General features: G+C 37.6%; 1 protein-coding gene across 1 annotated transcript in view; it reads left to right on the forward strand.

The window, feature by feature from the left end:
* The window catches only part of TNC (tenascin C), a 72,240-nt gene that overhangs the window by 14,100 nt on the left and 42,978 nt on the right, over window positions 1-15,162 (forward strand). The window contains exons 7-12 of the mRNA XM_049774231.1: window positions 695-880; window positions 1,121-1,210; window positions 3,171-3,434; window positions 10,408-10,680; window positions 11,210-11,482; window positions 12,729-12,998. Coding sequence (XP_049630188.1) covers window positions 695-880; window positions 1,121-1,210; window positions 3,171-3,434; window positions 10,408-10,680; window positions 11,210-11,482; window positions 12,729-12,998 — 1,356 coding nt within the window. The remainder of the gene's footprint in view (window positions 1-694; window positions 881-1,120; window positions 1,211-3,170; window positions 3,435-10,407; window positions 10,681-11,209; window positions 11,483-12,728; window positions 12,999-15,162) is intronic.

Here is a 15,162-nt window from a genome sequence, read left to right on the forward strand (position 1 = left end):
ATATATAGTATTTGTATATTATATCTTGGATATACATATACAATATACATAGTATGCTTGCAATATATATGTATTTTATGGGTATAATATACTTATTATTTAGTTGCATATATATACACTGATGTATGTATATCCATATAAGTATATACAAACTACTCAGGTTAATATTGTCTGAGTTTTTATAAAGTTTTTGTTGGGGTTGACAGACCTCCCAAGGAGTTCTCTGAGGACCAATGGTTCACTAAACAATAATACTTGGCTGACAGAACTAGGTGACCAGGGCCATTCCTAGCAGTGTTGGAAGTGGGACATGTAGTGCTGGAATTTGAACTCAAATTCCAGATCATGTGTGCCTCTGACCACTGAGCTATCACTCAGTTACTATAAACTTTCCTTTAGATCCCAGTATAGAGAATAATAAAGAATGAGTAAAACTTTCATTCCCTCCTATGATGGAAGGAATGGGGAAAGTGCCAGAGATACATGATTTGTTTATAATTGTACATCAGGCTTGGGGTGGGGTGGAGCATAAAAAATAATTGTACAACAGCCATGGCAACAGAAGGGAATGGAGACGATTTTGTCCTTTGTCTATAATTGCCAATGATATTGCACCTGAACTTGACTATCAAAGACTAAACTCTCAGGGTTCCAAAGTGTCCTCCATGCCAATGTTCCTTCTTCTCCCAAACAGGCCTGGATGCCCCTAGAAATCTGCGACGCACTTCTCAGACAGACAGTAGCATCACCCTGGAATGGAGGAATGTCAAGGCAGATGTAGACAGCTACAGAATCAAGTATGCACCCATTTCTGGAGATGACCACACTGAGATTGAAGTCCCCAAGAGCCAGGAAGCCACAACCAAAGCCACACTCACTGGTAAGCACCATACACTCAATTTAGATTGTCCAAAAATGCGGCTCATTCCTACCAGCGACCCTCCAGATAGAGAACCAGTGATGGTCACTGCTACCCCTGTCAGTTAGGCTTCGGTAAGTCAACTTGCAGAACATTCTGGATACAGAATGACAGTCTCTGGGGTTCACCTCAGGTCCATTATATGACTCTTAAAAGTTTGTATGGTTTGGGGATTAATCTCCACTACTCACTCTCTTTTAGATCTGAGGCCAGGAACTGAATATGGGATTGGTGTGTCGGCTGTGAAGGAAGACAAGGAGAGCGACCCCACCACTATAAATGCGGCCACAGGTGAGGCATGAACTGGCCCCCATAGACATGACCCACAGGCAGAAATACAAAAGAAGCAGAAGATGCCCAGAGAAGAAAGGGAATACTAATACATTCATTACTATGAATTTATTTAGAGGAACCTCTGCTTTTCTCTATCACTTCTTGCAGCTCTGATCCCTTGGTGATGATGGTGAAGGGTAACATGGATTTAGTTGTTCTTTGTTCAGATATTTTCCCCTAAAATAAGTGGGGATGATGGGGGAAATCCTTCCCCTAGCTCTCCAATAGCCTCCTGAGCCCTGCCAGATGTTGTGAAGGGTCGGACCACAAGGCTGATGAGAAGACTTAACCTCATTTCTTCAGCTTCCTCATAATCACAACTCAAAGTTGAGAACTGGAATATCCTTTGTACCCATTTTGTGTCCCTTCCCTCTTTTTGTTTGGAAGTAGACATACATGCCTTGTTAAAAAAAATAATATAAAGAGGCTGGAGTCATAGCGTAGTGGGTAGGGTGTTTGCCTACCCAGCATGCTGCTGACCTAGATGCAATCCCTGGCATCCATATGGTTCCCATGAGCCTGCTAAGAGTAATTTCTTAGTGCAGAGCCAAGAGTAAGACCTGAGTGCCACAAGGAATTGTCCCCAAACAAAATAATAATAATAATAATTAATAATAATAATAATATAAAGACCCCCCCCTTCTGCTATACTCTGCTCCTAGTCTTCCTCAAATGGAGATGTAAGGCTAGTTCCTGAACAGGATCAAAGGCAAGAAATCGACAATATCATAATCCATAATCTCAATTCAGAGTTCCATGTACTAATAAGCATCCTTATTTAACTATTTATCATTTGGTTGTCGGTATTTTTAACTAATTAACTATAGTGTTTGATTGTTTTGTCACAAAATTCTTTCCTATTACTTTTGTCAATATAGCTGCCTCACTCCCACCCCTTTATCTTGACAATCATTAATCTGTTCATATCTATAATGTTGTCATTTCAAGAAAGCTACATGATAGAAATCTTATAGTTATGCAACTTTTAGCATTGCTTTTTCATTTAGTGTAATCCTCTTTATATGCTTCCTAATGGTTTCTTACTTCAATTTATTTATCTCTACTCTAATGCTCATTTTTAAGTTTTTATTTTCTTCACTATAATTTAATATTTTATAATTTTGGGCTAGAGTGCTAGAATAGAGATAGGGCATTTGCCTTGCACACAGCTGTCCTGGGATATACCCGGGTTCTAACACTGGTATCCCATATAGTGTCCCATATCCCCAGAGCCTGCCAGGAGAGTTTTCTGAGCATAGAGCCAGAAGTAATCCCTGAGCACCACTGGCTGTGGCCCACCCCATGCTCCCCAAAATAAAATAAAAGTTTGTAATTTATATAATTTATAATTGATCACTAATACAATTTTATTAATGCAACCTCACAGTATCAATCTCACCCCAGAGTGTTCACTTCCCTTCATCTTTGTCTCAGGATCCCACTTCACACTCTCCTACCTTAATAGTCTTTCTCTACATTCCCCTCATCTCACTTGTTAGCTCTTTTTAAAGGCTATGAGTAGCGTTTATGATGTGGATGATACACTTCATTATTTTCCATCTTACCAAAAAAATCCAACATTCAAGATTAAAAACTGAGACTTGCACTGCTGCCTGAAACCACACAATCTCTCTGCAAGTCAAAACTTGCAGGGGCCAGAACGATAGCACAATCGTAGGGTGGTTTGCCTGGCATGTGGCTGACTCAGGACACATATTGGTTTGATTCCTGGCATCTCACATGGTCTTCTGAGCCTGCCAGGAACAATTTCTGAGTACAGAGCAAGGAGTAATCCCTGAGTGCTGCCAGGTATAAACCAAAACCCCAAATCAATAAATAAATGTAAATAAATAAATGTAAAATAAACAAACAAGTTGCAGCCAATAGTACCACACTCAACTCACTCTTTTCCTCCCAGATCTGGATGGACCCAAGGATCTTCGGGTTACTGAAACTTCAGAGACCAGCATGAACCTACTTTGGAAGGCACCACTGGCCAAGTTTGACCATTACCGTCTCAACTATAGTCTTGGAGCTGGCCAATCCATGGAGTTGCAGCTCCCCAGAGACACTACCTCATACATCCTAAAAGATCTGGAGCCTGGGAAGGAATATAGTGTCATCCTCAGGACAGAGAAAGGCAGACACAAAAGCAAGCCAGCACGTGTGAAGGCTTCCACAGGTGAGTTCAGTCTCTGATCCTTCCAGATTTTCTGTGGATTGGAAGGATTAGAGGGTTCACTAGTCAAGTTATTTTCACAGGTTGAAAACAAGTTGGAAGACAGACTGCTTTCTCTACATAGGAGGCATGCCACTTAGAAGGAATAACTGACCTGTTTTTTTAATTCTAGTTGAATCCTCAAAGTTTCCTTGATGGGCTATTAATCAATTTTTAAATATTTCTTCTCAGGAGAACTTCAACCTCAAAGTTTGGGTTTGTTTGTCTGTCTTTTTTCCTTACTATTATTATTTTTTTATACTTTGTATATTCAAATATTTTCTCAGTTTCTCCCCATGACCTTAGCCTTAACATTTGATTTTTTTTTGTTTCATTTTGCTTCAAAATGACTGCTGCATTGATTATAATTACTTGGTTATGTTCTATTGTTTTTATTCCAGATTCTCTTGGAGCCATTCAAAGGGACTTTTATATTTTTCTCCTCTCTTAGTTCTTAGTGTCTAAGCTTCTGAGCTTGTGAAAGCTTGATACTCATCTCCAGCATCACTTCCCTCCCAATTATTCTGCCCTCTGTGCCTGCTGCCATATTTTATTCAAGAGCTCATTTAAAAAAGCATAAAGAAAATAGATTCAACTTACATAAAAAAGCACATTTAATTTTTGACCGCCAACATTTATTGCTAAAAATGTTTGTTCTATCTAGCATTTTAATATTTTCTAGAGTTAGGTTTATTAGTAAGCATGAATAAAGCACCCATTCTATATCTGATGGCATGCTGGTATATGAGCAACTGTTGACTCATATTCTTAACATTATCACTCAGCTTCCATTACCAGAGATTACCTCAATGTCATTATATGGAACAGCCCTTCACAGATTTGTAGTAGGCAGCACAAAGAAGAACAACTTCCCCAGGAGTCTTTCAGGAAACATCATCAATGACTTCTCTCATTTCATTGGCCACGTCTAGCTGAAAGTGAGTCTAGGAAGAGAAAGCTTCTGACTGAGCCTGTTACTGCCCACTTAAAGTTATGGATATTTGTAAGAAAGAACAGTGATCAAGTGAGGGGGGGATATTTGGTAGACAAAGAGCAGCCTTCTGGGGGAAATTTTAAAGTCAGCACAGAAGGTCCATTCTCTTGATTCTGTGTTAGGACTGCTTTCCATTTAGATATGAGATCATCAAGGATATTCTTCTGGAACATGGGTTAGGGAGGGGATGGTCAAGTCAGAAAGAAAGAAAGGTGTGTTTGACTGTTCAGTCTTTTAAATATTATTCTTATCAAGAGTGAAGTAACAAGAAAAAAATTAGGAAACAAATATTCCTTCCTTTTTTCCATCTATCCTTTCTATTCCTCCTTCACTTCCTTTTTATCCTCTCTCTCCCTCTCCGTATCTGTTTCCTTCTTTTCTCTCTCTTTATTTCTGTTTTCTCATAAGTTTGACAAATTCTGTATCAAATAAATAGTCCTTCCTCCACTCAGTCATTCCACCTTAGAGCAACCTCTCTGAGAGAGAAGCCCCAGACTTAAGTGAATTAGAGAAATGGAAGCTTTCAAGTGAGTGAAGGACTGAAATAATTATCTCTAGTCTGGAAGTTTTGGCATCCAAAAGGATCACTAATTTTCCTGGCCCATCCATGCCTCCATAACACTGATGTAGAAAAATTATATTGTGTAGAGACCATCTTCATTACAAGAAAATTGCGCCATGCTTCCTATGTTTGCTGTTTTTATTTTCTCTCTAGAATATGTCTCTCTGACTCCTTACAGTGAGAATATTTTAATTATTAAAAATGAGATGGGAATTTACTTCTTCTCTAGAATTTTATCTTTCCAAATTCCAACATTTGCTCAGTTCTAAAACTCTATAGTGGAGTTTCAGCCTAAGTTCTGAGACTATAAGTGCAACTCAGACAAGTCTATGCTATGTGAAAAGGAAAAAAAGTACAAGGGGAAGGAACAGCTCCCGTAACTGTCACAATAATATAAAGAGAAAGGGAAAGTGGAAAGGAGGAGTCAATAGATGAATAAAGTATGTGGTAATGAATTCTGAAAACATATGGGATCCAGGTTCAAAGCTTAAGATAAAAAAAAAAAAAACTCCTTGTTCCATATCACTGATTGTGCACAGCAGAATTCTAAAAACAAAAACAAAAACAAAAACAAAAACTCATTATTTGTGCATTTTACAGGAAAGGCAGGGAATGAGCAGCACCAAAGCATTTTTCCCAGGGAATTTCAGGGCTCAAGCCTGGCCTTTGGCCAACATAAAAGCCTTTTTCTTAATATAACACCAAATTAAAAGTATGCATGGTCTAGCTTCACAGCATTTCTGTAAAATGCAAAACTTTGAAGAGGACAGCCTTTCCTCTCTAACTCTCACTCTGCTGACTTTTATCCTCTTGCTTACCATGACTGCTAGGGCCCTCTTACTGTTAAGTACCTAAATAGCTTCATTCTATATCAGGATCTTCATACATGCTAAGTCACCTGCCTATTAACTAGTTGTTTACCATTTTTCCCCCATAGTATCAGCTCCTGTGTCTTACTGAGCTCTTGTGTCTCCAAGCAAAGACCTTCACTAAACACTAACTCAAAATTGCTATCGAATCACAACTGACTTTTTTATGCAGTTTCAACATGTTCTACATGACATTTACTTGCTATGTTATATTCTGTAGTTGGCTTATTTATTTATGACCTAAGACTAACTTTAAAAAGATACTTTTGTCGGCCCCATCATGGCTATAGCCCTAATATTACAAAGTACATGGAGACCCCAGTTAATCTATTTCCATGGAATCTTCTAATGTTTTCCTTTTATTTCTGTTTTAACAATTCAAATTTTCTCCATTAGGGTTTATGAGGAAGGGAAGGGGATTTGCTCTTGAAAGTTTCCAATTAAACTTAATGTAGATAGGAATGTAAGGAAAGAAACAAAGAAGTGAAAGATAGTAGGAGATATAAAGATAATGAAAAATAAAGGAAGGGAAAAGGAAGGAATGATGGAATAAAGGAAAAGGAAAAATTAGGGAAGGGGAGAAAGGAAAGCAAGAGTAAAAGAGTACTAATTCTTTTATCCCTGTATAAAAATTAGTGTGACTCAAATGTCTCTTCCATTCACCCCTCCCTACATTTCCATTCTGATAAATTGAAGTCCTGTTTAAGCTAGAGGCTATGCATTTATTTTAAGCATTATGGAGCATAAAACAGATATATATATAAATTGATATCAACAAAATAGCTTTCCATCCTAGCATGACTCCACAGTGACCTCTCTGTCATTTTCCAGGCTTTGGGAAGCTGAAGGTAGAATTTTGATTTTAGCCACAGCTGTGAACAATAGAGAACATTTGCTATGATTTGCCTTTTTGGTTATTTCATAGAGCAAATCAAAACATATTCAAATATTTATCCACCCAGCAAATATTTATTTCTCACTAACTGTGGTCCAGGCAGTGTTGAGATATAGAACAGAAACACAATTCCTTCTTTAAAGAAAATTATGTTGCCAATGAGAAAAAGAAACCCAAATCAAAAGTGTAAAAATCAAACTGGTCTGTCATAGAAGCAAATGGTAGGAAGATATAGGAGCACAGGATAGGTACCTATTCAGGATCTGAGTAAAGGAAATGAGGAAAAGGCATTTTGGAAAAGGTGGTTCTTGGTCAAACTTGAAAAATGTAAAGGATGTAGGCAAGTGGAGAAGAAACTAACAGCATTTCTAATAGAGGAGTATCATAAAAATTTAGAAGGAATAATAATAAAATAATATAAAATTATATAGTCCATATATATGTATATATATATATGGACTATATGTGTATATATATTTGGACTTAGGCTGTCTGCTATATGCTAGTGCAGGATGCAAGGTTGGAAATTTCACCAAGAAAAAATGGAAACTATTTTATGAAGAGCTTCATTCTTGAGAGTCAAACTCATTGACAAGTTTTAAGGCAGATAAGGTTTATAGCTACAATTTTATGATCTCTGAAAAAAAAAGTTCAAAGTGATTTTAATCTATTCTTTGATTCTTTGGAGTCCTGATGCTTAGCTCCGGCTATCCCTGGCTGTGCAAGAATAGTTTTCATTAGTAAACACTGAAAAGGAATTCTGCTTCCATTAGCGCTTGGTCTATATGAATGTGGAAATCTAAAGCTTTCAAGTTGGCACTGTCAGAAATTCCTCCAGGACGGCTGAAAAACTTACCATGAAAGCTCAAAAAGTGGGAATTTCAAAATTCAAATTTCCCAGGGTCCTTGATACTATCCAAAGAATAGATGCCAGGGAGCAGCTGTAAGAAAAAAAATAAATAACAGTATTTTGTAAAGAAATGCTGAGGCATTACATGTGGAGTTATACAAGGGAAACCCTAGGTTTTCAGGGAGGCAAGTCAGCAGTATAGCATTTGCTATGGAAATAAATAGTCTGCACTGAGGTAAAATTTCATTGTTCTACTCAACCTCAACTCAACTATTGTCTGCTCTGTTTCCATTCAATTGTTCTCCGACTTCTCGTCTTTCTCATTTTACTCCCTTTCATAGGTTTGTTGATGTTATTCATTGAACTTGCATGGTTTGTTTAACTGACTAGTATTTATGGTGAAATTGTAGAGGGATACCAACAGCATCCACTCCAGTGACAGAAAGAGCCCTGCATTTTTAAGCAACAATCTGATGCCTTTTGTTGACTTGCCTACCCAAAATTAGAATTTACAATAGGGACAAGAAACATTATCATGATCATCATTTTGTATTGAGCCACAGCACAAAGTGTATGCAGGACATGAAGGACATCGTTTCAAGCGGGGCTATAGGTTATCAATAGCATGTCTTTTTTAAAGTATAACTTGAAAAGAAAAGATGTTTCTTTCTCATCAAGAAAGAATGTTTTCCGATGTGGATATTTTCTTCTTCCTTCAGCCATATTTTTCAGAATAGCCTGATAGAATATGAATAATAACTAACCCCAGTTAAGAAGTTCTTGAAACAGAAACCCAACTACAAACATGTTTGTAATCATAGTTCTTAAATAAATATATGTATTTTTTTAAGAATTTTTTGGAACAGAAATTGAGAAACAGTTTGAAAATAGTTACCTGGAAAACAGAGACAGGGAGGTTTATTCTCACTAAAGAGAATTCCCATAAAAGAGGTAAAGTGACATTGTTTACATGCAGTCTTCAGAGCATAACGGAAAGAAGAAAGGGAAATATGAAGTTAATTTAAGGATCACAATAATCAGCTTTCTTTAATAATGATAGCTTGGCTGATACTGCTTTTGGGGGTTGTTCTTTGTCTCTTTAATCATAAAGTCAGCTGGTATCTTTGAATGTAGTTGTTTTAAAGTCCCAAAGTTAAAAGGAAAACTGCATCAGAGTTGATGTTCCTGACTTTCCTAAAGGCAAGTAAGTTTGAGCATATTTGACTTTCACCTTGTGGCCTCCAAGTAAATTCATTTCTTACAAATTTGGGGAACTTTCTTTCCTGTTAAGACCAAATTTGTGCAACTAAGAACAGTTATGGGGCGTTAGGTATGAGTTAGGTATGAATTTACACCAGATGAGAAACCCACAGAATGTAGTTCAAGATCAGTTGCCATAAAAAGGTTCTTACTGGGCCAAATACCAAATATTTCAGATATTTCAGGCCACATGGTTTTTGTCATGACTATTCTGCTATGTTGTTATAAGACTTAAAGAGCTATCAGCAAAGCATAAATTAATTCACATGGCTCTGTGCCAATAAAATTGACTATGCTTCACCAAAGTTTGAATGTTGTATATCTTCAGATGTCAGGAAATCTTTTAGTTTTGCTCCCATCATTCAAAAGTAGATACATTATTGTTAGCTGGCTCATTAGAAAATAGTCAACAGGCAAACTAGATTTGGCCAATAAGTGACTTCATCTGTAAATATCTACTCCAGATCAAATAAGAATTTTAAGGAGCATAAACTTTGCCAATATAAATCAATTACAAGTAATGTTCCCCAGAACTTGGAAAATTCTGAATTAAGTACATATTTAAAAGGTGACCTCCAATTCCTTTGAAAAGCAAAAATGTTCAAGTTAGAAGTCTGCCTTCATGTATACATAGAGCTCATTACCAGCTAACAGCCAATGAAAGGAATAAATAAACTATTTGTTCTTTTATATGAATTGAAGACCATGCTTATTCTATTGTTCACAGGACTCACATCTAGAGAAAAAGCTTTAATTTTTGGTCATATAAAGTCCATTGAAACTAAGCTCTGGGCAGATTATTACCTTGTAGGAATTTCCAAATAAATGTGTTTTCATTATAGCACGTGTGTTCTGGAGACAAATGTAGAGGCACATTCTATTTTAATTGATCTTAATAAGGACTCATTCTCGAAGGTCCAGTAAAGGACAATTTTGTAAAGACTCATGACCTTCCTCAAGGCAGCCTAACTGTGTTAAGATCTTTGATGTTTTTTATGTAAACTTATTTGAGCCCAGGAAACTCATAAAACATTCCAAGATAAAGAAACTACAAAACAGACCTTCCTCTTGAATCTGAGGCAGCACGAAAAGGAAAGACATCTAAGACAAGCCAATTTTCTCAAAATTCATTAGGCTAGATTTACAAATACAGCACAAACAAACATTTCTAAGAATAGCTCATATTGTTCCATATAATTGAGGATCGAGATAAGATGATTTACAAAATAAAAAAACAAAGCATTATAAAAATAAGCATGCGGACTTCTGGCTCCATAGAAGATTGATCAACACAAAAATTCCATCACCCAAAGACAAACTCCCATTCACATCTCAGCAACAATTTATCTATGACAGTGATTTTTCTGTTGGTATTTTTTTGGAGATAGATATGCTCAGGGATCTGGTGAGTGGAATCCTTGGGCCAACTTTGGACCAATTCTGGGTTCTCAGACGGCAAGCATTTTTGAGGAATGGTTTAACTGACTCTATCTCTATCGTTATTTAGACCACATCCTTGCATTGGAAAACCTCACGGTGACCGAGGTTGGCTGGGATGGCCTCAAACTCCAATGGAACACAGCTGACCAGACCTATGAGCACTTTGTTATTCAGGTGCAGGAAGCCAATGGGGTGGAGGCAGTTCAGAACCTCACAGTGCCTGGCAGCCTCCAAGCTGTGGATGTTCCAGGCCTCAAGTCCAACACCCCTTATAATGTTACTCTCTATGGTGTGATCCGAGGTTCTAGGACACCGGTACTCTCTGCTGAGGCTTCCACAGGTACTTCTTACCTTCCTCTCTAAGTTCTGTTTTTCTCAACAGAAAACTGCTTAAGGATAATAACACAGAAACTAACTTATCTCTGGACTTCTGTCCCAAGTGATAGCATTTTGGATTTTAGTATTGGACAGCCAACAGGATTCACAAAATCAGAAGGCAATCCTTGCACTACTCTTCAGTAAAACACACTTTTAAGAATTATACAGAGTCCAGTCTGTGACTATACAACCAAGCCCCGATGGAAGAGTCTTTTTATTTAATCAGTAGGTTTCCTCCTCTGGTAATAAAAGTACATAAAGGGGGTGAAAATAACAAATGAACCCAGTATTTTCTAGAGGTTAGAGGAATTCCTTAAAAATTAAGTAACAAAACACTTTCCCTTCCTAACATTTACTGTTTCTCAAATTTAGCAAACTGCATGATGCATGTTTATTACATTTCTTAGGTAATGTGAAGATTATCATTGTGTAAAAGATGTCCCAGCTCTAATGTAATTTGATCATTAAACTAGTTCTTTGTCATCCTCCAGGGGAAACTCCCAGTTTGGGAGAGGTCACTGTGTCCAAGGTGGCCTGGGATGCCCTCACACTCAACTGGACAGCTCCTGAAGGGAGATATGAGCACTTTTTCATTGAAGTGCAAGAGAGAGACACAGTAAATACATCTCAGAACTTCACAGTTTCAGGAGCACAAAGGTCCATGGACCTTCCTGGGCTCAAAGCATCGACACACTATAAAGTCTCCATCCGTGGGGTCACTCAAGATTTCAGCACAACCCCTGTCTTGGTTGAAGTCTTGACAGGTATTCTAGACTAGTTTGATCTTTCCATTATGTTTTCTCAGGAAGAACTTTTTCCTGCTAAAAACTGGATTCATTCCTGATATGTAGGGGAATACCACATTATTATCTCTGCTTCTCTCCAAGTGTGATATCATTTATTTGGACATGCTCTAATTATAACATAGTATTAAGTTCATAAAAGATTCTATCACTTCTTCCTTTACAAAAGAGAGAGGGAACTTTTCTTCCAAAATATGAATATTTCAGGAATATATCTAATATAATATATATAATATATATATAATAAGTTGAAAATCACAATCTAAAGAGAGGAAAGAAGGAAAGACAGAAAAGGAAAGACAAGGAGAAGGAAAGAGAAGAAAGAAAGAAAGAAAGAAAGAAAGAAAGAAAGAAAGAAAGAAAGAAAGAAAGAAAGAAAGAAAGAAAGAAAGAAAGAAAGAAAGAAAGAAAGAAAGAAAGAAAGAAGAAAAAAGAAAGAAAGAAGAAGAAAGAAAGAAAGAAGAAAGAAAAGAAAGAAGAAAGAAAGAAAGAAAGAAAGAAAGAAAGAAAGAAAGAAAGAAAGAAAGAAAGAAAGAAAGAAAGAAAGAAAGAAAGAGGGAAAGAAAGAGGGAAAGAAAGAGGGAAAGAGGGAAAGAGAAGAAAGGAGGAAGGAAAGAAGAAGGAAGAAGGGAAGAAGGAAGGAGGAAAGAAAAGAGGAAGGAGGAAAGAGGGAAAGAAGAGAAGGAAGGGAAGAAAGGGAAAAAAGAAACAAGGAAAAAAGAAAAAGGAAGGAAGGAAAGAAGGGAGGAAGGAAAAAAGTAAAAGGAAGGAAGAGAGGAAGGAAGGAAAGAAGGAAGGAAGGAAGGAAGGAAGGAAGGAAGGAAGGAAGGAAGGAAGGAAGGAAGGAAGGAAGGAAGGAAGGAAGGAAGGAAGGAAGGAAGGAAGGAAGGAAGAATGGATGGATAGAAGAAAAAGTCTTCCTTTTCTTTTTCACACACTCAAAAAGTTCTCCCAAAGACCAATTTGCATGTCAAGAACAGATATTGTGAATGCTTTCTAGAACCATAGTTCATTACACATGGCTACATAGAAAACCCTGCTAATGCCAACCATTAGAGTACACTCAACTGTTGTTCTAAATCTTGCATCTCTTATGACCACCAAGACAACTCACCCTACCCTGCTTAGTTAAATGACTTTATCTCATCTAAATCCCAAGGTGCAGTTGATCCTTCTCATAACTTGACAACTTTGTCTTCTTATACAGAGGAGATTCCAGATCTAGAAAATCTCACAGTAACTGAGGTTAGCTGGGATGCTTTTACACTCAACTGGACCTCCCCAGATGGGATCTTTGAACATTTTGTCATTGAGGTCCAGGAGGCAGACCAAGATGAAGGTCATAGGCTGCTAGTGCCTGGAAACTTGCATTCAATGGAGATCCCAGGACTGCGAGCTGGCACCCCTTACAAAATCACCCTGCATGGCGAGCTCAAGGGTCGCAAATCTAGACCCCTTGCTGTGGAAGCCATCACAGGTATACCATCTTCCTCCCAGGGATGTGACTGAGCTGGTCTTTGATTAAAATAGCAGCATGACCAAGAGTGAAGGACATGGTCTTCTCTCACTATAATTGATAAGCAAGATGCACACAAATACCAACTGAGAAGGAATGGGTTCCAAGTCCACCTTCCTGCTGAATATCTTGGTATATTATTTTATATCTATGAGCTTTTTTCATCTTAAACCACAGATGATAACCCCTACATCCGAAAACAGTCATGAGCCATCAATGAGATAATGAAGGAATGTGCTAAATTCAGTATCTATCCTGTGGTAAAGACTCAACCACAAACAGCAACGTTTTCCATTGAGTAATAGAACATCATAAAAAGTAATATAAACAATAGGTTCAAGAATAAGGCCAGAGCTTTCTAGAGAGACCTTGTATGTAACCATATGTGTCCTGATCTCCTGCTACTCGTCACATAAACAACAAACTAAGGAATAAACTTAGGAATGGACCTTGCTAGCCTTTGCCTGGGCTGTCTCCTTTCAAACTCCTCCAGGCTGAGACATGTCTAAGAAAAAGCAGTCAGAGATGATGTCAATATTTTTATTCAATTTGGGGAGAAAACAATTCAACTCAATTTGTCCCCTGAATATCTATTGCTCCCTATATTATAGAAAACTCTTTGTTGTTCATGGGGTTTCTAGAAATAGCTTTTAAAGGAGCCATGGAGAAATAAGCTAACATTTAATTGACAGAAATTGAATGCTGGCTCTTAAATTCAGGGTCCCCTTTAGAAATGCTGCATTATGAAAATGCCATTTAAATGACTGAATTCAAATCAATTGAACGGTGATTTGCTTTTTCGGTTTCTGTTTGCTTGTTTGGAGTTTTTTATTTGTTTATTCTTGCTCCCTGATATTAAAACATCTTGGCACTTGCTTAAAACTACATACATATTGCCAAATCAGAAAGGTGCTGTTATCTATCTAAATTGACTGGGTTACCATTGCACTGAATTTTCAGAAATAGTTTCTGACTAGAGTTATGCAAAAAGCATATTTGATGCCCCTGATATTTGAATAGAGGCAACTAAATTTCCAGTTTTCAAATTTGTTTTTAGAACCCCAGAAAACCTTTTGCAAATGAATTCTGTGGGAATTAAGTCAGTTCTTACCAAAAAACCTCCTGAGAGGTCAGCACCTATTCTTAAGGTGAACTGAAAAGGAGGCAATATTTCCTGTACCCAGTTCTTTCACAAAAACAATCTAATCTGGTTGATGTGGAACTTAGTTTGAAAATACGCCCTCCAGCTACATGCTCAGACTCTCACAGTGCTCTGAATCCCAGCAGACTTGAAGGAAAGTACCTAGTCCCTTTACTTGGAACAAAAATTCCTGCAGTTATTTTCCTCTCTTTTAACCCATAGCCCCTAAAAAGAGGAACTGAAAGATGATGTTTGGCCCAGAACAACCATCTACTCACACTGAGTTGTGCCAGGTCTGAATGCAAACCTTCTGAACCAGCAATAATAATAACATTGAATTCCCTTCCTACATTGGAGTAATATTAAGAATGGGCCCTGCTTTGTACTCCTTCCTGAGCAAAACATAAGCACTTGGAATGAAAAGGAGGTCTCTCATTTCCTACCAACGGCCTTCAGGCCATAGCTAGTCATTCAGACAAAAAGTATCATCCGAAAATTGTCGGAGGAAAACAACAGAGCCAGGAGAACACGCAATAGAGCAAAGTCCAAAGAAAGCATTTCCCTTATCCAAAACTGACTCAGCGTGTGCCTTGCTAGCCCCAGAAGGTATCCCTAAATTAAGGCCAGTAAGGAAGTGAAGTAGATGACTCTAGTTGATGATTTTGAGAAATTCCCAAGGGCACCATCTAAAAAATTGCTGTTTCTAGACTCTCACACCCTCACTCTGTGTCTGGAAGACTGTGCAGGGGATTAAAAATATTATCATTGCATTATTCAATTATCCGATGAAATAGGACATTCAAGTTCCCTGCAAGATGAAAGTTTCATAGATGAATAAAGGGATATACCCAAGATGTCATCAAGTACTGGTGTTGGAATTCATTGCCCTCCAGTTTTAGCCCTCCTATGATTGACTACTGTCCCCTATGTCACTAGGTGCTGGCTATGCCTATTTTTTCTTTCTAAAACTAGGGTGTGTGACAT

This window comes from Suncus etruscus, chromosome 5, assembly GCF_024139225.1.
Source record: "Suncus etruscus isolate mSunEtr1 chromosome 5, mSunEtr1.pri.cur, whole genome shotgun sequence".
Lineage (NCBI taxonomy): Eukaryota > Metazoa > Chordata > Mammalia > Eulipotyphla > Soricidae > Suncus > Suncus etruscus.